The following is a 27,973-nucleotide window of genomic DNA, read 5'->3' as shown; positions in this document are numbered from 1 at the left end:
TTGGGCTGTGACTGGATGGGACGCCTTCGTCCGCAGCGGGTGAGCATATTGTATCTCTGGACTCTTTTACGAGTTCGCTTGGGGAAAGCTTGTTCCATGTGGGAATTCTTCCTCTTCATACTTGTTGGACCGGGCACAAAGGGGTCAGCTGGGTCGTCACCAGGGACCGAATGGTCTCCTTGCTCCATTGTCTTAGTCACATGGAGCTGTAGCGAAGATGGGCTCAGCGCAGCCCCGTTTGTGAGAACGCCGGTTGATCGCCCGCGCTCTTTACCTGCAGGGCTTCTGACTTTCTTGTGGAAGAGAAAGCTGTTGTCTTGTTGAGTCGAAGGCAGAGCAGCCACGGCTTGGGACAGGACCATTGGTTCCGCTATAGCAGCGCTATCTGGAAGAAGCTGATCCTGGCATGGCTCGGATTGCTTGGTCAACAACTTTTGAGGGCTTTCATGCATGCGCTCAAGTGCTGCTCCCGCAATCTGTGCTACCGTTCGAGAACGTTCTCTAGCCCCATCTTGATCCGAACCTTGGCTCGCTGACGACTGAGAGAGCTGTGGCTTTTTGGCTTTTTCTCGGCCTATTAATGAATTCCCGCGGCCGCTAGGTGGTCGAGCCTTGCTCTTGATGATCTTTCTCCGTTGGCGGGCCGACCTGTCTTTTGTCGGAGACGTCGAGACCATGGTGAAACTGCGTGCAGCATCGGAAGTAGGCGTAGCGGCCGGCAAAGACAGCTCGTCTTCGGAAGTATCGGCGGCTTGACGGAGTCGTGTTCTCCGATGGGGCGTAGTCCGTCCTGAGCGCAGCTGGCTGGGCATCCCTATTCTCTTATTCGCCATGGGGGAGGTATTCGGGAATGATGACCTGATACGCCCATTTGTTGCAAGCTCATCTTCCGGCGGAGAGGAGTCTCGCAGGAATTGAGCGACCATCTGAGAGGCATGTAGCTGACGGGTCTGACTGCCTCTGGTTCGAGCTGCTACAAGACTCGGGGAGTCACCGGGAGTGGAATCCTTGGGGTTGACAGACCTTCGCTTCTTCCGGTCACGTTTGTGCAGCCACGTTGGATCTGCAGATCTCTTCCTCGCGGGAGGTTCATCATCCCTGTCGGCCTGCTGTGATTGCCAGAATGGGTCTTTGGAGACAGATGTGCTCTTAACTGCTGCTCTCCAATTTTTGATGCGACTGTAGTCTTGTTCGTCCATATACGGATTTTTCCTTGCCGATGGTGGGTTCGTGATCTCAGGACTGGGCAGGGGATTTAGACTTGTGCCTTGGGTATCAGGGAGGTCCTCTTCGGGGGCAGCCGTCTGTCTCGATCGGGTAGGCTGGGCCTTGGACGGCTCAGCATGTGATTCGGCTCGCGTTGACCGCCATGGGTTGTTCCATTGCTTCCTGTCGAAAGGCCCGCGGAGAGCTGCGGATAGTAAGATGGGCACGTTGCCGGACAAGAAGTCAATAGCCTTCTTCTCGATATGCAGGCGTCGGTGCAGAGGGCCTTCGTAGTGATCGTCCTCCGAGCCCGAGTAAAATTCGTCGTCGTCCTTGTCCTGCACCGCCTCACAGTAAAGGGGCTCATCGCTGAGCTGATGGAAGGGTATTGGTGGCATGGCGGCGACGGCACACCCCAATTGTCCGGCTGCAGTGGGGTCGAATCCACGATAGCATTTGTGCGGCACCGTTTGTGAGTGGCAGAGAGCGAAGAGTTAGAACTTCTGTGGTGGTGAGCAGGACGGACAACAAGGGGGCCGGGCTACCTTCTGTTGAGGGCACAGAGCAGGCAGAGGCGGAAAGCTTTGGCCCGCCGGAGGTCGAATGGAGACAGGCGCGGTTGCAAAGAGCAACACGCGCTTTCTCTAGTCCACTTTACGCGAAAAGCACACGCTTCTGGCGCACTGACCACAAATGGTCATGCAAGTGCTCTAGACCCCTGCCATCCGCACGAGGTACCTAGGTACCCGGGGAAAGTCCTTTGTCCAACTTGCAAGGAGGAGACACAACACCAGATTTATTTTGGGTCTCTTGAGCACAACAGCCGAATCAAGTTGAGCCTGGCCGGTCTGTAGGACTTTTGAAGACTGGAAGCACGACTGGCGATGGCAGAGCCCGTTTTCAGGCCGAGCTCTCATGAGGGAGATGCCGGAGGGCGGGTTGCCGTGACAACAGCCGTCCAGCAGCCCAATCACGTCCCCAACGAGGTTTGTGTTTTGCACAAGTGCAGGTTGCAACCCAAAATGCTTTGCATAGGGAAAGAGAGACAAACCTGGGCAGTCAGAGCTCCGCCCTCTTGGCCCACAACGCGTTTTCTCTCTGACAGAACAGGAGGACCATCCTTCCAACATTGAGAACGGCACCGCAGAATCTGTGACTATTTGACGGATCAATTTCCATTACAGTATCAATTGCCAGGGCCGCATCACCATCTTGCTGTCTGCTGTCTGTGTGGTAGTCTGTCGACCGCTGGCGACTCCACCGGTACTGTGCTGCATACCGTGCCAATCCACCCTGCAGGCGATTGCATGACCCGCCCGATCGCAGACTGGACACCCAGCAAGGTATCCGCAGCCCGAGGCTGGCCTGTCTCCATCGCGTCACTACCCTGTGCTCGTCTTCAATTGCGCGCATCGCGAGACAGCCACCAACATTGCCTGCATCTCTCCGCCACCAGCTGGCCCTGCCTCTGATCGCGACCGCCGTACGGACTTCATGGATGCGAGCTGATCCCGACGCGACAACCAGTCCAGCTGCGGCAGCCAGCCGAAACCATGTCGTCGCACGCCTGGCTTGACTCTCTGTCGGAGGACTGGCCCTCAGAGCCAAACTCTCCAACCAACTCCAAGCCTCCAACCAGGAACGGCACAACACGATCCAGTGTCAGAGCCAGCGGGACTAAGATCCCGCGGCCATCCAGTGGCCACAGCGTTAGTAGAAGATTGTCGGCCACGCCCAACCGGAACAATAGCGCCGCTCTGAGCGAGCGAAGCCCCAGCGACATTAACATCCCCGCACAGCTGTCCAAGAGAACTCCATCGAAGCTCTCTCATGAGGTCAGGTCTCATCTCCCTCGAGGCCGCACAGCGAGCAGGTCCATTTCTGGCTCTCCTGCAGGATCTGTTGTTCACAATACCGTCCAGCGCCAGTCGCTCAGCTCATCGCCCGACAAGAGAAAATTCGACACCCCAGAATGGAAACGAAGGCTAATTTACGGCGAACTGGCCTATGGGGAGCAGCGTGACCTCTTCACTTCCGCTGGTACCGGTCTTGAGGGCATGTTCAAGCCACCGGTTCCGGCAAAGGCCCCTCCCGGACATCCAGACGAGGACCGCAGCGATTTACAGAGGAACAACACGACATTTCCTTCCAGTCCACCGGAAATCGCAGGGAACTATTCCAACTACGAGGTCTACTCTGATCGATACACGGAACAGGAACTGCCCGAGCACATTGGGGCAAACCAGTCCAAGGGTCGCTCGGTCAGGTACAAACTAGCCGACGAGGGAGGATCTGACACGAGCGAGTTGAGCGACATGTCCGTTCGACGAAACGTGCCACGAGAGGGAGCGCAAGCAGACAGTAGCCGGTCTGCAGCACAATTTCTAGCTCCAGCCACTGCCGGTGACGAGTCGCGAAAGACAAGCAGTCAAAGTGCGGCTCGCCACGAAGACTTCAGCCCCATCTTCATCGGTAGGCGTGGTGGCGAAGATGGCAAGAATGATTTCTCTGCGCTGGACCTGTCGCCGTCAGTCCTGTATGAGCGTCTTGAGAAGCTCCAGAAGGACCGCTCGCGCGCAAGCGGCTCCGAGCATGGTCACTCGTCTGCGGGAGGAGGCAGGCCCCAAGGAACAGCAGCCACGGAGGGCTTGCAACGGCTCGGCAGCTTTGTCAACCTCCGTAGGGGAGGTCAGTCGGTTGACGGCTCCTTTCAGCATCCCGTGTTGACACCAGCACTGGGAAACACATCAGACATGCTTCCGGAAGAATCTCTCCAAGCAAGCACTCCGAAGCAGTTCCCGAGCCTACGTGGTCACAAGCCAGACTCTCAGGACATGTCATCTGAGACGCCACCCGTGCCTGCTGCGCCGTTCCCAAGCCCGGAGAAGAAGCATCTTCGTGCCCAGGGCAGTGGCGGCAGCCCACTGAAGCTTTTTGGGCCGTATGATACATTCACAAACCAAACACTGTTGAGACGAATCAGCCAATTCGAGGACCCAAATACATCGCCCACGTCAGAAAGACCTCCAATACTCGGCAAGCGGACTTCGCTGGGAAGTGCGTCAAAAAACACTACCGATGCGGACCTCAAACCGCAATCAGATGAGGAAGATCCAGGGCAGAATTCTGATTCCCGTAAAAGGCAGACTAGGTCGGTCAGTCAGTTCGGGGCAGGAGAGCTTGATGGATTTGAGTTTGATGAGGACTTCTCCCGTCTTTCCAACGAGTCTGACGACGACGAGGTCTCTTTCCATCGGTCGGTCGCATTCAATGCCACGGCGGACTCTTCGCCTTCGGGAGGCGCTAATATCTCCATTGCAAAACGACGTCAGAAACCGGACAACATCTCGGCACTGCACTTCAGGACTTTCTCGGGGGCCGCCTCACGAGCTGCGTCTGCGGCCGTGCTAGCAGCCACTCCGAAACACCAGATCCAAGACCATGAGTACAAGAGACCGCGGACATCACCCACGAAAGACCCGACGCCGAAGCGCAGGAGAACTCTACATGAGTCCGATATCTCATTCGGTGCTGGAGACGAGCATATGCTGGAGCCAACACAGACTTCCCATCAGCATATGCAGGTTATCATCGGAAGGAAGCGTAAGGACGCTCGCGCTGGCGAAATGCAACAAAAAGCTAATGCCGAAGTTCTAGCTTCTCGCAAGGTCCTCCGCGTTCGAACTCCAACCCCGAGTCCCAGTCAGAGGTCGTCAGTTCAAAGGGAAGAACATCCTTACGATCAGTTAAAAGTCCCTGCGAATGAAGGAGCGAGACGTGCGCGGAAGGGCGTTCAGAAAGCTCAGCATCAACCTAATTTTCCGGTGGGCGGAGGGAGGAAGCCTTCCATCAGAACAGAAGACTTCATAAACGAAGCACACCGCATCATGGCGGCTATCAGAGGCAAGAACGGTACGCGGAGTGGCCTTACGAGCGTGGAAGAGTCCGAATCGGAAAACATCAAGCAGGCCACCCGGGAGCCAGCCTTGCCAGATTCTTCATTTCAGGAGTCGACTCGAGAACCATTTTCACGACCGCCCAGCCGTGATGGGAAGCCTATCCCAAGGGCCGTCAACCGGCAACAAAATCCCGAGCTAGTGAACCATTTGAAGAAATACGAGGAGCATAGCGACATGGGTGATATCATCGCCTCCTCTCTCCGGTCACTCGGTGTCTCTAAAGAAGATATTCAGGCGGTGCAAGCACTGGAGTATCGGTCGCATAGCTCTATGTCGGAGGCGTCTGAGCATAGCGTCTTGCGGCATGATGAAATCGTCAGCGACCCACCCAACATTCGGATTTCTGAGAACCCTCATCGCTATGAAAACACCACTTCAGCTGAACAGGCCCAGCAATTCCGAGACCGACTTCCCTCTCACAGTTCAGGCTCCGAATCTGGCATTTCCACTGGACAATCGGTACGAACAGGATCCTCCCGGGGGTCAGATACCAGGAGGACCATCGCACCACAGAGTGTGTCCCATCTCATCCCCGACCAGGTCGGCAACATGGTTTTAGATAGACAACGCAACATTTGGGTCAAGAGCAACAAGGTGCACGCGACACGCCCGAAGAGAAGCAGCACCCTCGTCTCTGAGAATAGCGAGGACGACCCGTTTGCTGACATTCCCGACTTGACTGTGGATGCGACGAGGGAGCTGCAGAACCTGAGAGATAAGCAGAGTCGGCAGGGTGAGTCAGGCAAGCAGTTCTTTGGACCAGAGAAGTTCGTGGGAAGTCCGGAGCAGTCGGTTCGAGGCCAGTCTCTCAAATCCATTCTCGTCAGGGATTTTGCGGAGAAACCAGGCAAGAATGGCTCGATGAGGTCTACCAGTAGACTCATGAAGAAGTTTGCCGAGGCCGACAACGAGGACGTTGAGCACGAGATCACAATACATGAAGATCGCCTGGAAGACTCGTCACCTCGTCGACGAATGACGATCAGTTTTTCGTCTCCAATCGCTTCAATCATACAAGATGTGGTATCCGGAAGCGGCCCCGAAGAAAACAACACAAGCATGTTCGAGCAATCTGTCGCAGATATCCTCCAGTCAACAGGAAGGCATAGTCGCCGTGCAACACCCGTTCATTCTCTGAACGGCCACGGCGGGCCACGCCCACGAAGCTCGTCTAGCGCACCATCACGCCATATGTCGGTCAAGGGCGCATCATTCGTACCTCGACCAGTCTCGGTCATTGAGGAGGAGAGTGACGAGAAGAGCTTTGCGGATAGGACAGAAGTCAGCAAGGCCGGGGACCAGAGTCTTACGGAAGAGAAGCCAAGTCAACGTCGCCAAGCAAGTGTGAGCATCATGTTCAAAACTCCTGGTCGGCCCAAATCAAGCCTTCGACCAGACAATGCGGAAACGCTGAGCCACCAAATCGGCAATTTATCACTGAGTCCGATATCCGACTTCACTGCACACCAGGATCGCTCATACGCGTTTGAAGTGAGCTACCTCGTCGGTGACCAGAACCTTGTCACGGGCGACACCTCACGGAAGCGCATGTCGCAGACGGTTCGTCACCTTGTCAGCAAAATTGCGGAAGTGGAGCCATTTGAGCCGTATTGGGAGGACTTGAAGGAGATCGCACTCCGTGAGAAAGATTTGGGCAGTCTGCACATGCTAGAACGGTTTTGTGGGAGCCTTGTGAAAGTCGATGTCTCTCACAATACGATCAGAGCTCTAGACGGTATCCCGTCATCTACTCGCGAGTTGACCATCACCCACAACATGCTTAGCGAGCTGACTGCTTGGGATCGACTGGCAAACTTGCAGTATGTGAACGTTTCGAACAACGACATCAAGAGTCTCTCAGCTTTCAACGGTCTGGTTCATCTGCGCGGCTTGGATGCCGACAATTGCGGGTTGGCGAACCTGGATGGCCTCAGATTTCACGACTCCCTGTTGACCTTGCGGGCCAGGGGGAATTCCGTTGAGAAGCTCAGCTTTGACGGCACAAACCTGCAAAGGCTGACCAGCCTTGATCTGGAGGGCAACAAGATACGGGAAATTGAGAGTCTGCACGAGCTTTCTTCCTTGACCTATCTCAATCTGAAAGGAAACCAGTTGGTTAAATTCAGTTCTGCTGAGCCACTCGCACTGAACCACCTAATCATCAGCGACAACAAGCTGAGAAAAATCGATGTCGCCTCGATGCCTCGACTTCACCTCCTCTACGCTGATCGCAACAAGCTCACGACAGTCGACGGCCTGTCTCGAGCTCCTCATCTGGACAGTCTATCGCTTAGGGAGCAGGGCGGATCAAGGCCTTTCGACATGTCCTTCTTGGAGACCGCATACGAGGTTCGAAAGTTATTCCTTTCAGGGAATCATCTCGGATTCTTTGATCCGCCACGCGACTTCCTCAACCTGCAGCTCTTGGACCTGGCGAACTGCGGCCTGCAGCGGCTGCCCGATAACCTCGGACAACTGATGCCCAACTTGCGTGTGGCCAACCTCAGCTTCAACGGTCTGTCCGACGTCAGTGGTCTCACGAGTATCCCAAGACTCAAACGCCTGCTACTTGCAGGCAACCGGCTGGCCGACCTAAAACCCCTGCTCGGTGTTTTGAGCCAGTTCCCATGGCTGACCGAGGTTGACGTGCGTGACAATTCGGTCACGCAAGGCTTTTACCCTCCTGTACGCGTGATCCTCCGAGATGGAGAAGCGCAAAACACCGACGTTTTCAAGCTCCCTGACGCGGACCCCGAACGTGATGCAAGGTACTGTGGGCGCCTGGATATGGAGACTCGAATCCAGCGGCGGGTATACGAACGCAGATGTGTGCGCTCGTGTAAGCATTTGCAGAAATTGGACGGCCTGCAAGCGAACAGAAAGATACGACATATAAGAGATGTGGTATGGAAGAACATGGTGCTGAGGGGGATGCTGCTTCAGCCTGACGGGATGCCATTCGACCTGTCTCAGTACGAACTCGAGAAGGAAGAGGACCCTACCTCGTATGTCAGTGAAGGGGAGAGCGATGGCGAGAAGGGCAAGACGAAGTGTGCCGCCGACGAGAGCGAGCGTTGGGGCATCGAGGACAGCTTCGCGGGCTGATGCGTGTGGCATGTGTGCTACTCGTTATCACCGGAAGCGGTGGTCATCAGCTTCACTATCATACGGAATGGGCGTTTGGTGTTGGAAAAGAGCATGCCGTTTTGATTTATCGGTCAAGGCCAGGGGCTATCCTGTGTGTTTTCGGGCGATAGCACGCTGTACTGGTTACGAGCATACAGATATGTACATCTACTGGGATTCCAGGCGCGTGGGGTGCTTGGGTATCCGCGACGGGAGGTCATCATGAAGATAATGAGTATAATGGGCGCCCAAGCCTGATTTTTCTGTCCACGCTTGCTTGAAAACGTCCATCATCTCTGTTATACTGGGCTGAAATATGGATGCCACCGTTGTCCTACTATCACAGCCATCCCGATCTCAGCGTCCCGCTGATACTCTGGACTGTGAATGGTTTATACGCTATCCGGAGACGTTCACCTCTCTGTAAGAGCTGGACAAGCAACACAATGAAAATCCCCAAGCTTCACTCTGGGGGTTCGGGCACTGGTGAGAGAGCATAGAGCCAGTCGATCTGTGTACCTGGGTGCCGCGACACGGCCATGCCTGCTACTCTCACAGTGTCCCACAAACAACCATGCCCTCCCCCCTTCGGCCCCCTCGGGAGTCTTTGGATCTCGAGACCCAGTAACGTCGCGGCGTGGGAGGCACCAGAACAAAGACCCGCACGCCTTTCCCCTTCCTGTTACACAGCCGCGAGAAAACATGTGGGAGGCACCCTGTCGTCATCAGAAGTCGCCCCCGAGAAGGGTCGAACGAACTGCAGCACACACGACAGGACCAGCCCCGTGGACTACACTCGGCCGATTGCTAGACCCCGGGAGGCGATATCTTGGGGAACGGGGAGGGGGAGGGGGCAGGAGGCAGTGTGTCTTGGGAAGTTGGCCAGGGAACTTCAAAGGAGGGGGGTTTGGGCCAAGCAAGATCTTGGAGCTTGACGCACCATTACGACGGCGGCTGGGGAATTATGGGGTATGAGAGATGGGGAGGAGGCAAGTCACGATGGCGGCCATGTGGGATGGAGGCTTGAGTTCTGCTCGCCGGCCCAGCCACACTATACAGCTGCTGCTGCTACTACTCGCGCCTGCTTGAACTTCAGGGTTCGAAGGGGCGAATTAGTGGTGGTGTAGGGACGCGACGAGCCGCCGAGCACATTTGCGGGAGGGTAGGGAGGCAGGGCCCAGCGGGCGATGGTCCCAAGCCCCGCGTCCCGGGAGGCGTGTTAGCCGGGGGAGCCTTCGGGGGGAGGGGGACAGGGGACAATCACGAGCTGGCCGCGTCAGGCGCAGCTTTTCCCTGCTGGGAGTGTGAGTAGTGATGGTGGGCCGGATGTCTTGATTTGCCCCGGTCGAGACGACAAGGCAGATGAGACAGAAGAGACATAGATAGATGGAGGCCGGCAGGTAGGCATAGACTTGGCCCATCTACTGTGTGGGAAGGCTGGCTCCTCGGAGTCGCGACAGGGTGGCCGGCTCTGCGAACACCTTTCTTGCATATATGCACGTCGGGACCTTCTCGTTGATCTCGGGGTCCTGCATGACCATAGATCAGGGAGGCGTGGCCGCTGGTCCAGGGAGAGGCCAGGAAACTGAGATCCAGAGGGATGGTGTGTGTGGCTGGGTTCGTTGCCCTCCTCCCCCGGCTGGCCTGGCTGGCCCATTGCCTATTGCGCAGGTCGATGGGTCGTAAAAGTGCTCAGGTGTGTTGAGGAGATGTGTGTGGAGCAACAGGCAGTGCGAGGGCACATGTGCATCTCATGAAGCATCGCTTTCGTAAAATTTACGACACCCGGTCTGATACTCAGCACGAGTGGTGGCATGTGGTCGGACCGAAGGAGGGAGTTTGTTAGTCTCCTCGCTGGTTGCCACCGTGTGCTTCGTGCTGCTGTAAGCCCTTGGGAGGCTCGATGATAAAATAAGCCCCATCGCGGAGCGAACCAAACTCTAATCACATACCAGGTAAAGTGCGATCAGCAGTGTCTCCCGATATGGTGTGCAAGGGACGGTCTGGCCCTTGGCTTGTCGTCAACATGCAAGCAAGAGCTGCGAGGGGGATCCTAGTGAGACGGACTGATTAACTCTGGTCGGTCTCATCCAGATTCCCGGCGTTATTTCGCATGTTGGTTGCATTTCTTTCCAACAAGTGAGATGCCACATCTACCTACCTCGCAAGAAGTTACGCAGAACTGTACCCAGGTCTGGCGGCTGGCGCGGCCTGCAGCCGACGAGGACTCCGAGATCGTGAAGGAAGACACTAGATATGAACCGTCTGTTATGGCGCTGTAGCCATCCCCAGGATCGGAGACGCGGACGTATGTGGACGTATGTGGACGTATGTGGGCATCCGCGGACAGAACGCTCCTGTTTGCCCCGGCATGACCATGCAATGCGGAGGAATATCCACGGCGGTTATTACCTCTGAAGGTGCTGGTGACACACGGGCAGATGTTGAAGGGCTCGCATACGTTTCAGAAAACAAGAGTCAAGCGGATCGGCGTCGTGTATCGCCGCCGAGAGCATGACGCGCATCGACGACCACCTTCGACTCCTCACGGTCATCAGGCGGCGATGAGGGGCCCCAACTCACGTGTCCGTGTGTGTGTGTGTGTGTGTATCCAGCGTCTCAACAACGCCGTGTATCACTTTTAAAAAATGACAATCCTTAAACATCACCATGACGATTGGCCCACCACGGAGGCCGCTAGACCTCCACGGCTGCACAGCCAATCTCGATTTGTCGCCTTGACGAAAAACATGCGAGCCCTTGAGGCCCGCCGGCCACCTTGTTCATCTCATCGTGGCCGCCCTCCCGTCACAGTCGTGCATGCATGTGCATATGGGTCCAGGTCCTGAGAGGGAGGGAGGGCGGAGGGGCTGATTTGACGGCCGTATCGGACCCCCTAGTGGGTCGTATGCAGGTCGTTCTGCTTCGGGAATGGGCCGGTTGGCCTTTTCTTGACGAGAGTTGGGGATCGGTAAACTTGCCCCCAGGTGGGAGTTGGAGGGTGGATGTGGTTGCAGTCGTAGTCATCATGCCCAGGTGCCTGGGCCCTGGGGAGAAGAAGCAACATGCGAGCGTCAAATCGGTGGGATTCCCTGCGCAGCTTGTGGCAGTCTGGTCTGGTCTGGTCCTTAGCCATGATAATGTGGGTTCGACAGAATCCTGGGGCCCCGGATTCTACGTAAGCTAAACATGTACATCGGTCAGCGAGTGAGCTGGGTGCCGAGGTACTAACACCTAGGTACCTTTCATTCCAAACCGTCTGGGTAGAGCAGAGACAGAGTGCCCGCAGATCTCATCTTGATCTCCGCCATGCCTTCGTGATATGCCATGGGCCGGCCTGGCTCCATACAGCAGGTATCGAGACCAGAACTCAGCCATGTCTCGACGGCTTGTGGCGGCCCAAGGGAATATGGAGAGTTGAGATGGTGGTGACACAAGGACCACAGGAACTCAGCTTCGCCATACTGGAAGGGGGACCAGGCAGGACCAACAAGCAATAGGCGGCTACTCAACACACCCAGACACAAGCTCCCAGCTGGGACATGCCGGAGCCATTACGGAGAGCATTTGCAACTCCGTGTGATATGTGAGCTGTCAGATCCGCCCCAGGCCACCGAGGCCCCTCTCTGTGGCCATTGGCAGAGCCAGTACTACATAGCAGCACATGCCAGGCTGAGGCACGGATCCAGGATGGCTAGGATAGGGTGGGTGGGTGGCTGCATTATCTCGGCGTATCTCACTTTGTGACGAGGAGCGAGAGACACGGGTGCGTGCTCAAGCGTGCCAAATGCCTGTCATCAAACCCAGGACACTATGTAGGACATGCTATGTCAACAGCCGCTGGTCAACCCGCGGCAGCGCCAGCGGAGCGGAGGACCTGAGGAAAAAGTGAGCTGTCGCCTTGCTAACCACCCAGCCCAACAGTAGAGTCTGACCACTCGATATCAAGGGCTGACACGCGAATCAAGTCGACTTGACCTTGTCCGGGAAGGCAAGTCAACGCGAGGCGGGCGTACACAGTCGGTTACGCTGAGGGTGGCAAGCCCCTAGAGCTACCAACTGCGCTCATTTTGAGCAGTCTGTATTACAGTAGAAGCAGCAATGTGAGATGATCCATGGGTGCTGCAAAAGAAAAGGGGTCTTTCTATAGCAAATACGACTACAAGCAACACGAGTCGGAACGGCATGCAAGTGATAGGTCAACATAGTTGGTTGAGACCATGATCGGTGGTGGAACTTGGACTGGACGAGAGGTCTGCCCGCACATGTACTTTGAGTATCAAAGAACTCGGCCCGGCCTGTCTGGGTGGACCTGCTTGTTTAGTAAGGGAGGGTCGCACGGGGAATGTCACGATAGCTTCATCCACAGGCAAACATAAGGTAGCAAGCGTGAAGGCTTTTCGGTGACGGGAAAGGACAGCGTCTCCTCGGGTAGGACCATTTCTGCGCTGGACCGCTGTGACCCATGACCGCGTTATTCTTTGCCCGCGTGCCCGTCGATTGGCTATAAAGGCATGCCCGTTTCATGTCGACGACAAGAGGGACCTCGAAAGCACGTCCAGAGTCAGGGGGTCGAGGAGCGTGGCAAGGCGAGGCGGCACGTTGGAGCGGTGCAAGCCGAGTAACAATGAACTCCACGGCGCGGCCCAACCGGTTGGGCTGGTCAGGGTATGATGCAAGTGAGGCCAGAAGTGTGCATCGTGAGTCTTTGTGGAACCCGAAAAGAGAAAGGGCCGGCCTGGCCATCTCGCCAAGATGTCAGTCACCGCTCGCCCCCTCCCTTCCAGCCAGTTGCCGCAGGCCCATGCAATCCCAGGCCAAGGCCCCAGGGGCGGGGCGAATCTCACGATGCCCTCTTGACATGCCACGATGCACCAACGTCTGGCAATCCGCTAGCTCGTCGCGCCAGCCTCAATGGCGGCCTGAGGTCTGCACGGACGACTGGTCCCATGTCAAGCAAGGCACCCAGGCGCTGGCCAGGACGGCCAGGACAGCCAGGCCGAACCCCAATGTCTGTACGCCATGTGTTGGACCGCTTGGGTCCGGGACGGGTTCCCGAACGATGCAGACGAAGACTGGGCCACGGTGCCAAAGCTCATGGCGCTTTGGCGTCGTTGACATGAGGCTGGGTGGGATTCGGGATGGCAGACCCACGGTTGCTCGTCGATAGTCACGGAGAAACAGAGTTAGTACAAGCCAAGCGATGTCTGCACAGCGCGTTAGGCATTTGCAGCGTTGTGTTATTCAGCGCTAGGTACCGGAGCATCTCGTCCTCAGCTTGAGTATTTCAGCAGGGCCAAGCACGGCTAGCCTGCTGCCGATGGATATCACCTCTGCTAAGGCTCAGGCATTGTCGAGGTGGGCTGCGCAGCCCCCGAACGGGACCAGGAGACGGTAACGTCACTAGCGTCCGCCCATAATAACGCACACTCCCAGTCCATGTGGGATTCTGAAGTCGGTGTCTCCTTTGTCTCCAAAGTCAATTGGGTTGCCGACAAGGCTTTCTGGTTTTCTTGGGACGACAACGGATGCCAACGTGCCTGTCGTTTTAGTGTTGGGCCTGCTTGCACCGAGAAACGGCAGATCCATTGGCGTGACGAGCCCCAACCTGCTGCAGTAATTGGAAACGAATAGACTTGGGCTTGTGAATCGTGGACGTCAACAAAGACAAGGCAAGACAAGGAGGTATCGACTGTAAGACCAGACAGGACTAGTCCAGTAGAAGTTCAGGGAACAATTCGCCCCACCTTCACAAGCGTCTCATGCCCATTCTGGTCAGCGTTGGACGTTCCCACCGAGCTCCACACCCGATGGACACCTGAGAGCGGCTCCATCCTGTTCCATCCAGAACGAAGTCGCTGAAATGAAGGGCACAAGGGCCACTGGGTGGTCTCACGGCGTCCGTCATCATGTAACGACTTCTGGGTGCAACATGTCAATCTCGAGTGTGTTCGGGCAAATATGGGGCGCCGACATACGCGGTACCGCACGCGGGCAATACCAGGTACTAACCGCAGTTGGTCAACGGGGGTAACAAAGATTAGATCGTGTTTTGACCGTGGTGATCGCTGCTAGATCATCCCGTCTCCCGTTGTCGTCTTGAAACCCCAAAACAGGCGCTTGGACAAATCGCCCAGCTTCCGGCTGATGACTCTGCCATTGATTAGATCTTGCTCAGCGACAGCACACACGGCAAGGATCGTTGACTTCTGGCCTGACGGGCATGCACAGCGAACCCAAGATATCCACCACCACCGCCTCCACCAGTCGGGCACTTCCCCAGATGCTCATCCGCAGGGACGATGCTGTTGCCACTGGATACTGAGGCAAAAGGGGCCTTCGGAGGGAGACGTCCCAGTCGACACACGGCTATGAAGATCGGAGCGGGATCGCGGCCTCACCACCGACGTGGAGACGAGCCTGACTCGCCGTCACATTCATAGCCTGCATGTGCAGTGCACGACGTAGTACGGCTGGGTAGAAACCCGTCGACAGGCCGTCAGGTCTTCTGAAGCACCCGGCCCTGCACTATGCGAGCTGACGGTGCCATCGCCGCGTGGGCAGCTTCAATTGATCCGTTTGGAATCAGCCAGCGGCATCGTCTCGAGTGCGTGGGGAGGCATGAGCGCGGCCATCTGGTCTCGCAGGCTTAATTTTTTTTCCTCGCGTGTGTTGGCGAGCAAACAGTCGAAGATGTCTGCTTCTGTGCACCTGCATCTGGCCAAAACGTGGCGGAAACTTAGTGTGGTGAGAATGGCAATCAGGCAGTGATGAGCGTCCCCAGGTACCACAATACGTAGCTGCTTTGGACATACACGCAGTTATCCACATGTGGACTGGTACCGAGTACGTAGCGCCTGGAGTGATCGTGCAGCAGAAGCCCACTTCACATGCGTCGACAAAGAGTTACGGTCAACCCATGTTCGTGCGGCCGGCCAATCAGGGCGGCCAGGATGGGACCACCCTTATCGCACGCCAAGGCCGACTGGGCCCTGGATCCTGGACCCTGCTTCGTCTGGGAGGGCAATTTAACTCCCGTCGTCCTTACCCTTTGGGAAGCCTGTGGGAGCAGCGAGAGCAAGGAGCAGGGAGCAGGGAAGGCTCGACCTCAATTGTTGGGCAACTCTATCACTATCTGATGAGGCTTCCGTCCTATCAGCCTTTTTCCCCCGGCGCGGCTTTGGGTTTGGATTCATCTTGAAGCAGGCTTTCTCCTGCTGCGAGCCCAGTCCGTATGCAGAGCGAACCCGGCCCAGCTCCTGCGATTGTGTGAGGGCGGAAGGCGAACAGACATCTGTCTGCCACCACATTTACCTGGCTTGTTGTAAATGGCTCGCCGGGCCGACGAGGTGCGGTTGAGGAATTGGCCACTGGCGCTGGTGAGCCTGGGGCATCTAACAAGCTGAATGGAAACTGATGGGGACTTTCTGCAACAAGCCTGAAGGGCAGGTAACTGCTCTGATGAATGCTAGCCCGAGGACTGACCATCTCATTGTTCACTCAGCATGGCGCCCGGGCGATTCTCTGCCTAGCGTGTCGTGCACCGGCTGCGGCAGCGCAGTAACTCGAGCCCACATTGTAGAACAGGGTGGACTGTTAGGCGATGGAGAAACGGGACTCGGGGCTGGAGCTAATACAGTCTTTTGCATCGTAATTGTGCCTACTGTGTGAGTCGTCCTCAACGGGCGTGGTCGAGGCTCACTCTCGTCCGCTGGTCCGCTGCGGGCACCGCATCGTTCCGCCCGGCTCAGCTCGCCAGCCTTCAATCCAGCGAAGGGCAGGGTGGAGAGAAGCCCGGCTGAGGAAAAACAATGTGGTGGTGAAAGACGGATTCCAGAGTGCTGTTCCCAGGGCTGGGTGGCTTTCGGGCGGGTTGGTGCACACATCAACAAACCGCGCCCCCCCCCCCCCGCCAATCCACCCACCTGCAGATGGTGATGGCATGGGCAGCTTGGAGCATGGAGACCTTGATGCGAGGGTGAGGTCCTTCTCGCTCGCGCTCTCTCTCCCCCCCCCCTTCTCCTTCTCTTGCCTCGCCAACAGCATTACTGTACGTACTGTGAGGAAGGATCTGGAATATACATGCCTTATTAGCCTGGGTCCGCGCATATGCATCGCAGCTGCGGCCATTATTATTAGCTCTGCACCTTGATTTTTTTTTTTTTTTTTTTTTTTTTTCCTTTCTGCTCACTTCGTCAATGGATGCCCGGCTTGGCCCCTCCTTGTACCTCCGTATCCCCCCCTTGCAGCCCACCCGGTCCGCAGCCCAGCGTCCCAAAAACTGACGACCTCCCCACCCTCCCATCCACACACCCATCCACCCACCCTGTCCTGTCCTGTCTAGCCCCAGCCCAGTCCAGTCCTGCCCTGCTCTGCAGCCCCCCTCTTCCCCCAAAAGCCCAAAGCCAGCCAGCAACCAGCATACACTCGCGCTCACACTTACCTTCACTCGAAACTGGCCGGCCTTTTCCTCCTTAGGACCGAGACTGCCACCACCGACCATCGACCACGATCCTCTCCTTTTCTTACCCACTCCCCGCATTGCACCCTTTCGAGCTGCTCGGTCGCCATGGCGGCTTAGAGACGACAATCTCTCTCTTCAACGACTGTTTCGCTCCGACTGAGGCTTGATCGGCTCCGGAGCCAACCTCGACAGCTCATTATGTCGAGTTGCCGTGCCCTCACTCCTCACCAGCATTCGAGCCCACAACGACTTCGACTCCGATCCCGTCTCCGTCTTCGACCACGCCCGCAAAATGGAGCACCAGGCGCCTAATCCGCCTGCTCAACCTCAACCTCAACCTCAAACACAACCTCACAACACGCTTCCGCCCGCACACCCGCAAAACCCCTCGCTCACTGCCAGCAGCACTCCCGTCTCGTCCCCGGGGCTCTTCAGTCCGTCGAACCCCCGCACCACCATGTCTCTGCCACCCTCACAGTCCGTGTCCGAGGGTACAACGCCTGCTGCACTCAACAGTCCCTTTCTTCATCCCCTACAGAACCACAGAGTTAGAGAGTATGTGTCCACCTAGCAAGCCAGACAATCCTGCAGCCTTTCCCTTTCCTTGTCACACACCGCGGTCAACGTCAAGAGACCTGAAACCACCCTGGCCGCCGGCGCCTGGGTGACCGCGCTAACGGCTTCTTGGGCGGTGGCGTTGACCAGGCCAGCGTTGCAAGTGCTGGTGTAGGTGGTCGAATGAGAATAAAGTCACTGACAAGAATGGCTCCAGGACACATGTCGCCAATATCGATAGAGACTTCACCACCGGGCGCAAGATCATCAACCATTACGAGGTCATCGAGGAGATCGGCCGCGGTGTACATGGCAAGGTGAAATTGGCCCGCGACCTCGATATCGGCCAGAATGTCGCCATCAAAATTGTCCCCCGCTTCTCCAGAAAACGCCGGCTCGGCAGGATTACCCAGAACGTGTCTCCCTTCGAGAAGTCCAAGAGGGAAATCGCCATTCTCAAGAAAATCAGACATCCGAATGTGGTGGCCTTGCTGGAAGTCATCGACGACCCTGACTACAGGAAAATTTACCTCTGTCTCGAGCATGTTGAATGTGGGGAGGTCATCTGGAGGAAGAAGGGCCTTCCGAACATATGTGCTTTCGAGCGCCGGCGTATCGAAAGGGAGATGAGGGGCGAGGCTCTGACAGAAGAGGAAGAGCAGCATCTTCTCGATTTGGAACGGAGATTCAATGTCAAGGAGATGAAACGCGCCCATCTTGCAGAGAAGACCGGTACACACGGCGACCCCTGGAGCTTGGAATTAGGTCAAGATGAGTCCGACCTCAGATCTGGGCCCTCCGAGGCGGATCTCACGCAGCACGCATCTGCTTCCCCCAGAGGTCGCACTCACCAGCTTCACGAAGGTCTGCACCTTCCTCACAGGCCCCGTCAAGAACGCAGTCAGTACAGTCAATGTCTGCTGTCGCATCCGAAGGGCCACCGACCTCGAACGAAGATGACATGGAGACGCCAGGACCCCTTCACTCGAACCCTGGCTCGTCTAGCGCGCTTGCCGGGACCATGTACGGGGCTTATGACGATTTAGGATTCAGAGAGCGATCTCCCAGCATGGCTGATTCCATCATATCACACATGTCTTCGATCGACTTCAACCCGCAGCCTCATGATCCCTTCGCCGATTTCTCATATGTTCCTTGCTTCACTATTGACGAGGCGCGAAATGCGTTTCGGGATGTCGTCCTCGGTCTTGAGTACTTGCATTATCAGGGGATTGTCCACCGTGACATTAAGCCGGCCAATCTGCTCTGGACTCGGGATCATCGCGTCAAGATCTCGGATTTCGGTGTGTCTTATTTTGGCAGGCCGATGCGAGATGGCGAACCTGACGATACCGTCTCCGAATCAGAAGCGCAAGACTTTGATGACGAGTACGAACTGTCCAAGACTGTCGGAACTCCTGCTTTCTTCGCTCCTGAATTGTGCTACACAGACCTCGACAACACACCTCCGCCCAAGGTCACTGAACAAATCGACATTTGGTCCCTTGGTGTAACGCTTTACTGTATGATATTTGCTCGAATTCCCTTCCTGGCAGAGGATGAGTTCCAAATGTTCCGGAAAATCGCAACCGAGAAGGTGTACATCCCCACCAGGCGGCTGAGACCTGTGGATCCATCCACGTCCCCGGACACGTCTTCGCTCTACAAGCGCGTCAACAGTGCTCCGTACCGTGACGACCACCAGCTCCTTTATGAGGATGTCGATGACAGCCTTCAACATCTCTTGGGACAGATGCTCATCAAGGACCCAAGGCAGCGGATAACACTTAGGGGAGTGAAGTACCACCCCTGGGTCCTTTCCAACCTACCCAACATTATGGGCTGGATCGACGACACGGATCCACAGAGGCAGACTCAAGGCAACAAGATCAAGGTCAACGAGAAGGAGGTGGATGACGCCGTTGTGCCTCTTACACTTCTAGAGCGGGCGAGGTCTACGCTGAAAAAGACACTCACCAAATTGACAAGCCGATCGGTGGAACGCGCCGAGGGTGCTTCTCGGCGGAGAGCCACTAGCAGTGCTGCCAGTTCAGCTGGCGATAGCCCTGCACACACGCCGATCATAAACCATATCCGCGACTCACGCAGGAAGAGCTTACGTGGGGACGGTGACTACTTTGCGACCGTGAGAGAACATTCACACACACATAGCGAGCATCCCTTGACCTACAGCGTGACGGCTAGTCCGGAAGAAGAACCACAGTTGGAGACGGAACCAACCTCGCAACAGCCGGGAGCGGTAGGCGGCCACCCATCACACCAACTTCCTGAGATTGCCACGAATTTTAATGGCAAAGAAGACATCACAGACCACCAGACCCCGACCTCGGCTCAAATGGAATTCCCGCGCCACAGGCACTCGCGGTCGATCTCGAATGCTGTGATAAGTTTGCACAACGACCTTGCTGAGATTCGCACGGCACCAACTACCCCTGCTGCTGATGACCACTCTGACACCTTGAGCGGCCTGCGCAGAAAGGGGAGAGACACAAAGCCTTCCGACGACTCGACAAGGTCTCAATCGGTCGACAGAGCCCTGGTGTTTTCCAGCCCCGACAAGAGAGCTGAAGCACGGGTTGGTGTGAGCTCTCTCGTTGCACCGGGAAGTCTCGAGCAGCCCAAGAAGCTTTCACAAATGCGGTCATTAGACCTCGGCCGGGCTTTTGGAGAAAGCCCGCTGCCCTCGCCTCAATTCTTCTCACCAAACACGATTTCCTCGTATCAGTATGGCCAACACAGGTCGGATCCAATGCTTGACAAGTTTCGAACTGTCGTCAAGATTGAAGAGAGGCCGATGACGGCCCACCGCGTCCAGGACATACCCGAGGGCAAGATACCACCCCCCAGGCTCTACGGTTCGTCGACTCCCGAGTCATTTGCTCGAGCACAGGAGACCCTGCGCCGACGTGAAAGGCTTGCGCACGAGGAGGAGGCACGGCGACAAGAGGCATTGCAACCCGCTGCCGAGCTTGATGCGGCCCGTGTTCCCTGTCCTCCCTCGCCGGATGATGACGACTCTGCTAGCAACGGGGCACCCTCCCGGGGGGAGACGTTTAGTACGACGTTTTCATCCAAATCCAACTCCCGCGAAGCTATTGCCACTCCGTGGACAAGCCCTAGCGTGGTAACCAGTCCAGTGAGCTATACTACGTCTGCGTCGCAGAAAGATCTAAGGGAGGCAGACGCGGAGCAAATTCTTGCATTCCAGTCTGACCCATCTCTACCGGCACTGCTCAGCGGGGCCTCATCGGTGTCTGCCGACCCGGAAGGGGACTTCTTGGGCAACCCAGGCGACCCGAAGACTGTCAGCCGGCGCGCTGTCCTCGAAACAACCGACTCGGTAACACCACCAGCGTTAGCAAAGGAACCTGTCACAGGATTTCCTCTAGAGGCGACAGAGCTCGATGAGCGCACCGAGACTGTCTTTGTTGATGACCATGAGCCCGGATCTGTGGGGAATTCCACGCCAACCCCACCCGCACGTCTTGACGACGATGACAGCGACAGTGATGATGGGATTCTCATGATGGGTCACCGATCTAAGAAGTCAACCGCTACCAAAGGCTCTCCCAATTCCATGGGCAAAATCGTCTTCGGGTCCAAGAGGCGCAACACTAATGCGTCCGTGGGCAGCACCGACACAGCCAAGAAGGTGTTTGCTCCTGGGGAGTGAAGACTCCCGTTGTACGACTACAACAAGAAGCTTTGCTATTCTACCACTCCACTCATTGAGGCTGTTTGGACCGGTCTCATTGAGCAGCAACAAACCGAATCACTGAGCACATGGACTCCACCACCACAAACTCCCCTCTCCAGATTCACATTTGGATTTCGAGTACTAAAGACTACGACGCGTCACAAAAAACTGCATCGGTCGGCTATCTGCTTCACAATTGTTACTACCAGCACGTACATACTTATCCTTTTATACGGCGGCTCCAAGATCACATCTCTTATTACTTGCATAGCGCCACCTCCCGGATGTGGGAACGAGTGGCCAGGTTCGGGGCGTTCACGATTGCCATTCCGGTTGGATCACTGTTACTTTTCAAGGCACAGTACCGACTCTCTCCTTGCCGCCTCTGAACGTGCAGGCGTCTCAACCTTCTCCCGATAAGGGAGAGGCGTGGGCCAGTCAACGAGAGAGCAGACAGGAAGAGCGGAAGTCGCCATGCGGACATAGCATTTCACGCAGCATTCACGCCACAGTTGAACTCCGTCATTGACGAAGTCTTGCAGGAGTAGTGTTCTATATATGTATAATTTTTTTCGTCCTTTGGGACGGGTTCAAATGGGAAAGACCTCGACAGGTATGCATGAGGAGCGGGTAGACACGAGACCAGGCCCCCGGTGTTTCGAGCGGTTTGGGGGATTTCTGCATTGTGGGAAATTGGGAAGGTTCGCTTGACGGTCATAGCAAGGCGCCGAGGGGGGTCCGATTGTCGTCTTCACGGAACACCAGAGATTTCCCTCGTCTTTCCGTACTTTTCAGCGCCGTCGGACAAACACGGGGTAGAGTCCCTGGAGCGGCGGGGTTGATGGACGGGCCCAGTACATATATATCTGTATGCCTGGTATTCATTATGACCATTGAGCGATGAGGGATCTGGGGGCAGAGGTCTAGGGTGGGGAGAAGCGAAACCCGGACAGGGTCGCCCACTAGGACAAGGGATCACATTATCAATAGCGGGTGCAGTGGGTGCAGCGGGTCAATGGGGGTTGTTTGCATGATGGGGGGAGAGTATGATAAGAATCTAATTGCGTTGGCCTAGGTCATACAAGTCTAATGGAACACAATGCGGACCAAAACCTCTTTACTATTCGGCATTTCGACGTGATATCCGCAAGTACATTCACTCATCATACGTGATCCCTCCCAACGATTCAAGGAAGTGTTCACGTGGCTGGCGTCCACCGGGACGGTTTGTCTCTACGAAGCTGCCTTCAGTCCTCTTTTCGCTCTAGGCAAGGCGCCATGTCGTCTCAGTACGCACGGAGTTCCTCAAATTGGCAAGGCAGAGATAGGCCAGAAGCCGCATAAGAAATGAGACGCAGAGGCGCGCAAGAAGAGTTTACTGAGTGAAAAGCTGTGGTATTTCGGGTATCTATCTCCCAAAGTTACCATTCATTCCTGTCAAGTGGCCCCTTTAGATGGCCGATATCTCCTCGATCGAGAGCACCATCATGACTTCCACAACTTTCGCGGCCGCGAACCACCCAGGCTACCATCTCTTTGCTTCCTAGAGACTCGTCCAACCCCCGACTTCACCAGTAGAATCTCGAGGCTTATGCGGCCGCTGGTCGTTGCTGTGCGATGTCTTCCACTATGGGGACGACCCAACCCGTTGGCCGGGACTCGTCTTCGAGACTGGGCTGTTCCCCTCTGCAAACTCGTCTCTCATGGCCCAGTCTTAACTTTTCTCCGGCCTCCGGGCTGAATAACAGCACGGTCACGAGGTCTGGCAGTGGTTGTTGTTTGCGTGTACATCCGCGATTGGGTCCATTCTCATGACTGAATCATGAAACCCGCGCGTGCTACCGGTATATGCTCATTGTTTAGTCGATACGATGGCCACCAGCACGACCAGGGCGGCCAGCACGAAGAAGACTAGTGCACCCGAGCCCAAGAAGCCCAGCAGGGCAACCAGGCTCCCCTCCCGCCGGGGGTTCTCGACGCTCGTCAGGATCCTGTCGAGCCTCTCGGCCATCTGGGTGTCCACGAACTGGCCGCGGACCCTCTCGTCGCCCTTACGGCCCATCTCGGCTAGCTGCTCCGGGCTCATCCCGTTCAGAACATTGTCCATAACCTCGGTCCAGGCGGCGGCGTCGGCCGGGTCCCTCAGCCAGCCCGTCTCGCCCTCGACGACCGTCTCCGTCGGCCCACCGGTGTTGGCCGCCAGCACGGGGGCGCCCGCCAGCATGGCCTCGAGAGGTACGATTCCAAAGTGCTCGTTCGAGGGGGTGTAGACGAGCAGCTTAGCCGACCTGAGGAGCTGCTGCTTGAGCGTATTTGTGACCGACAGCAGGAATATGACGTCGATCTCGGGCGGCACGGCCAAGGCGGTCTGTGCTGAGTGTACGGTCGCCTCGGTGAGTTTGAGAGACTTGGCGAGCTCGACGAGCTCCCTGTGATAGGAGACGTTTTCAGACACGCGGGAGTCGTATCCACCTAGGGTGTATACGTGTCAGTCAGGCGAACACGATGGATAGTGTAAGGCTAAGTCATAGAAGGGGACCAAAGAGATAGAAGAGGATGTCGTACCAGCAATGACGAGCTTGACGCCATTTCTCCTGTCTCGTGGCAGACCGGCGTATGCCCTGATAGCCAAGGCGATGTCCTTCTTGCGTTCATAGCGGTTGATGCTCAGAATGATGCCGCCGTGGTCCCATACCAGTCCTCCCTCCTTGGCCCCGCCCACGCTCTTTGCGGGCCTTATGTCGATACAGGGGTACACGACCTTGAGGTCCCTCCCCCTAGCCAGGCTCGGCCAGGTGCGTGAGACCACGCCCCTGGTGAACTTGCTGTTGACGGCGATCGCGTCGGCGAAGCTCATGCTGCACCTCTCGAGGGTGTCGAAGGGCAGGCGGTAGAGCTTCTTCAGCCACCTGTCGCGGCCCTGGACGAGGTGGAGGTCGGGGAAGTGACAGTAGAACAGGATGGGCGCCTTCGGCTGGAGGAACTGCAGGAGGGGCAGCCCCGCGCTGAGCTGGTCGACGAAGAAGGCATCGGGCCGCAGGGAGGCGAGCTCGCCATTGAGGCGGATCTGGACGAGGAGGTGCAGCTGCCGCGCGATGGCGCAGAAGATGCTAAGCTTGGAGAGGATTGAGGGTGGGAAGATGGTGTTGCCGCGCACGCGAACCTCGAGGGTTCCTTTTCAAGTTGGAGTCAGCAGCTGGTCACAAGGGAGAGTTGTGTGTCTGGACTGGGCTGGGTTGAATTGGGCTGGGGGACGGCGCGGGATGCGGGAGGAATCTATGTACCGTCTCTGGCCTCGTCAAAGCAGTGTTTGGGATCACAATGGCTTGTGAAGATGACAACCTTGTGGCCCCTGTTCTGCAGTCCCACAGCGGCGTCGACCACCAACCTCTCGGCACCGCCAATGCCAAGATCTGGATGGAAAAAGACAATAGTCTTCTTCGTCTTTCCCGTCGCTGTCGTCTCTGCCATCCTGCCGTGGAGCTGGCTCAGTTTGGCATTCCCGTGTGTTCTGAGCAGGAGAGGACATGTAAGTACATTCCAGCACTGTGACAGCTGTGAGCTTGCGACGCCGAGCCGGACATACGTATGTCATGGCACCACCCCCATCCCCCGGATGACTAAGCTTCTGATTCGCGCCTCAACCTCACGCTAGCAACAAACACATGTGCGACCACATACTGTAAAGTCAGCCAGCCAGCTCGAGCTAATTTCAAAAGGTCACCACAACACTACAGCAGCAGCAGCATTTCACCATCAACGCGACCTTTCTCTATGAACGCTGCCATTAAAGAGAGCGAGAAAAACCTAGATCTGCAAAAACCAACCTGGACCGAAGCTCCAGGGAGGGGTATCTCAAGTACCATTCCAGGAAGCCTCAACGTGAGGCCTCATTACCGCCCGCGCGAGTCCGCGGGCTTTGTTGCCCTCCGCATTACGTCCTGGCAAAGTGCCATCAGACAGACCATTCCAATCGTACATCCATCATGCCGTCTGGCAGAGGAAATCAGCATATTTCGTCATCATGTTCTTTTTTCCCCGCCAGCAAACTCCAAGATGTCCTTCATTTCATTTCAGTCGAATTTCCCCCCCATCCACTGCTCTAGTTCCGTTGCCTTTGTACGCCGTCTACCGAACCCTTTGTGGACGCTGAAGACGCTGACCGGGTGAACTGTGGGGTGAAATGTGAAGAGAGCGAGTGTCGAGAAAGTCGAGAAAGTCGAGAATTAATTCATGACGTGGCAACGTCAGAAAAGTGAGAAAGAGAGCCGAACACAAAATTAGGTTTTGCCAACTTCTCCTCCAATTTAGAGAAGCATGGCGGCGACACCGGCAGCAGCCAAGAAGCCGGCAGCCGGGGCAGCAGTCATCTGAGGCGCCTACGAGTCGGTCATGTTAGAACGAACAGGTGCGGTCCGGCACAGTAGGGAATGGGCCAACTTACAAAGCCTGCAGCAGAAGAGCTGGTTGCCTCGCCCGCAGCGCTAGAAGCGGCAGAGCCCGCGGCGTCAGTAGCGGAGCTGGCAGCACCAGACGCAGAGCTGGCCACGCTCGAGGCGGCACTGGAGGCAGACTCGCCAACGCTGGAGGCAGACTCAGAAGCCTCTGAAGCGGCACTGGAGGCGGAAGCACCTGCGCCACCGACTCCGAAGATAGTGGTAGCGGCAGAGGTGGTGATGGTCGAGTCGCCGGTGGTGATGGTGGTGGCGAAAGACGAAGTGGTGATGGCGCTCGAAGACTCGGTGGCGGAGCCGCTCTCAGTGGCAGAGCCAGAAGCTGAGCCAGTGGCAGAGCCAGTGGCAGAAGGGGTACCAGACTGTGGGTGTGTCAGATTGGAGACTTGCAGGTTCCGACGGAGAAAAGAACTTACGATGACAGTGGTAGGAATGTTGACACCAGCGGCTGTTTGTCACGAGAAATCAGTTTTCGGTCCAGCTGTGAAGTGCGGTATGCACAGGTGGGGCGCGGTGCATCACTTACATTGGCAATAGCTCACACCGTACGAAACGACAGCGTTGGCGACGTCGGAGCCACAAGCCTGCTGAGCGCAGTCGCGCAGACCGAAGCTGAAGTCGGCGTTCTTGCAAAGGCAGGAGGGGTCAGGCTGGCCATTGACAGGGGGGCAGCCCAGGTTGGCCTGCTCCTGGAGCATGTTCTGAATGCAGGTTTGCTGCGTGATGTTTTCAGTACGAGGTGCGTGACAAACTGAAAAGACAAAAGGGGGAGGACTTACGCCACACTGGGGGACGGAGTTGATGTCCTGGGCGTAAACGGCACCAAGGAGGGCGAGGACGGCGACAGACTTCATCTTGACTGTTGGTTTTTGGTGTTGGGTTGGTGGGTTGGAGGGTTGATAGTGGCTGCGAGATGAGATTGACGAATGTCGATGTGCGGCAGTAATACTGAAAGTGGTGAAGGCTGTTGGGATGAAAACTTGGGTCAACGCGTGTGAAGAGGCGCGATTGTGGTGTAAGTGGTGAAGGTAAACAGAGGGAGGAGGGCGATGGACGTTTGGGGGAAACTGAAGAGGCGGGCGTGGTCGAACTTAAAGACGGGGTCACAAGTGCGGACGAAGTGAGGTGGCTGGCTGGGGGAAGGTGCTATTTCGACAGTGCAGTGGTTCACAAACACAAAGAGCCAAGGCCAGGATGGGTGGATGGCAGATGGAAGGACAGGGTAGGCAAGGTACGCAAGGTGCTACAGTATGCAATCTGGGAGAGGGGCACGCACTTACTGGATCGACGGACGAGGCTTGCCAGGGTGCAAGGTCGAGGTGGGATAGCTTGATGGGATGGGTGACGGTCAAGAAGAAGAAGGCACGCAGGAGGGAAGGTACTGCAGGTACGCAGGCAGGCGGTTGGTTGTTGTTTCTACTGTAGTGGCTCCGTGCTACTGTGTGTGTGTGTGTGTTTATGTGAAGTGAGGTGAAGGCGGGCAGGGAAAAGGCGTCCTCGCGAGTTGCTGGCAGCTTGTCGTCAGGTCGTCACTACGCGCACACAGTCACTGCACCTTGCCTTGATACTACCCACGCTACCTCCTACAGCAACTCAGTTTCTGCCCAGCTCCACCTCCCAGCCCCGAGCAAACCAGCCCCAGGTACAAGCTCGGGTACCTGGAGACGGAAGGGCGTTGCCGCCCAATTGGCGTCATGGAGCTTGGATCGTGCGGTACCTGCTCTTGTCCCGGTGGGGCCTCCTTAGCCGGCGTGGGCATCCCTGCCTTGGCCTAGGTGTCATTGTTTCTTGCTGGGAAGCTGCAGCTCTGGCCCTGATCTTGACGATCTCCGCCCCATGATGCATGTCGGTCTCCCCACCTAGGTGGGCAAGGTGGGCCTCGCCCATATGGCCGCTGGGACATGCCCATTCCAGCTGCGCTTTCCAGAACCTTTCGAGGTCGCCTGGAAACCTCCGACGATCGACGTGGCCCACGCCGTTTCTCCGTGCCTACGACCCAGCATCTCCTGCTCTCCGGTCTGCATATTCTACGATAGCACGCAAAAAGGCGTAGTAGCGCGGTGCCAGGCCAAGGGCACGCGCAGCCCTTGACCTGTTCCAACTCCCGTGCCTGGGTGCACTGCTGTACGCGTTCAAGTCCGGCTCTCTTGACGTTCGAATTTGCACGTTACGCCTCTCGGGGCCCGCCCAGCCTGGAGCTGCCTCGACGTACTTCATAGTGTAGGGGACCACTGGTGTCGTCGGCTTTGTCAGGTGTGGGCCTGGGGCAGTCATCCTCCATTCTCGGTGTGGTGCACTGGGGACGTAACCGGCCCATGCACCAAGCCTTCCTTGGCCGGACAACCAAAGAATGGGGTCAGGAAGCAAATAAGAAGCGGTGTTTGCAATGACGGTGTCACTCGCCTGGCGGGACTGTGACCCACGACCCTCTCACAGGCCCGGGTACAAGCAATACGGCGATGACCTTGAAACCTGGAAGGCTACATGTAGG

General features: G+C 56.6%; 5 protein-coding genes across 5 annotated transcripts; 2 read left to right on the top strand and 3 right to left on the bottom strand.

Moving 5' to 3' along the window:
• Window positions 1-597: 597 nt before the first annotated feature.
• INS49_011278 (uncharacterized protein) lies at window positions 598-1,604 on the bottom strand (the record flags this gene model as incomplete). Its single annotated transcript, XM_043171997.1, has 2 exons — window positions 598-790; window positions 859-1,604. The coding sequence occupies 2 exons, from the start codon at window positions 1,602-1,604 to the stop codon at window positions 598-600; spliced, it is 939 nt and encodes a 312-aa protein (XP_043023742.1).
• Window positions 1,605-2,759: 1,155 nt separating this feature from the next.
• Window positions 2,760-8,270, top strand: INS49_011277 (uncharacterized protein; the record flags this gene model as incomplete). Its single annotated transcript, XM_043171996.1, has 1 exon — window positions 2,760-8,270. One exon carries the CDS (start codon window positions 2,760-2,762, stop codon window positions 8,268-8,270), a length of 5,511 nt encoding a protein of 1,836 aa, XP_043023741.1.
• Window positions 8,271-17,047: 8,777 nt separating this feature from the next.
• Window positions 17,048-21,004, top strand: INS49_011276 (uncharacterized protein; the record flags this gene model as incomplete). The annotated part of the gene is made up of 3 exons (XM_043171995.1): window positions 17,048-17,310; window positions 17,528-18,174; window positions 18,246-21,004. The coding sequence occupies 3 exons, from the start codon at window positions 17,048-17,050 to the stop codon at window positions 21,002-21,004; spliced, it is 3,669 nt and encodes a 1,222-aa protein (XP_043023740.1).
• Window positions 21,005-22,880: 1,876 nt separating this feature from the next.
• On the bottom strand, window positions 22,881-24,499 carry INS49_011275 (uncharacterized protein; the record flags this gene model as incomplete). Its single annotated transcript, XM_043171994.1, has 3 exons — window positions 22,881-23,500; window positions 23,594-24,202; window positions 24,313-24,499. 3 exons carry the CDS (start codon window positions 24,497-24,499, stop codon window positions 22,881-22,883), a joined length of 1,416 nt encoding a protein of 471 aa, XP_043023739.1.
• An 836-nt stretch (window positions 24,500-25,335) lies between these two features.
• INS49_011274 (uncharacterized protein) lies at window positions 25,336-26,336 on the bottom strand (the record flags this gene model as incomplete). The annotated part of the gene is made up of 5 exons (XM_043171993.1): window positions 25,336-25,407; window positions 25,473-25,844; window positions 25,899-25,930; window positions 26,009-26,198; window positions 26,262-26,336. The coding sequence occupies 5 exons, from the start codon at window positions 26,334-26,336 to the stop codon at window positions 25,336-25,338; spliced, it is 741 nt and encodes a 246-aa protein (XP_043023738.1).
• Between the last annotated feature and the right edge of the window lie 1,637 nt (window positions 26,337-27,973).

The sequence above is a fragment of the Diaporthe citri genome (genome assembly GCF_014595645.1).
Source record: "Diaporthe citri strain NFHF-8-4 chromosome Unknown scaffold_5, whole genome shotgun sequence".
Classification (NCBI taxonomy): Eukaryota; Fungi; Ascomycota; class Sordariomycetes; order Diaporthales; family Diaporthaceae; genus Diaporthe; species Diaporthe citri.
The sequence above is the reverse complement of the archived record's forward strand: the minus strand, read 5'-3'. Positions and strand labels throughout refer to the sequence as shown.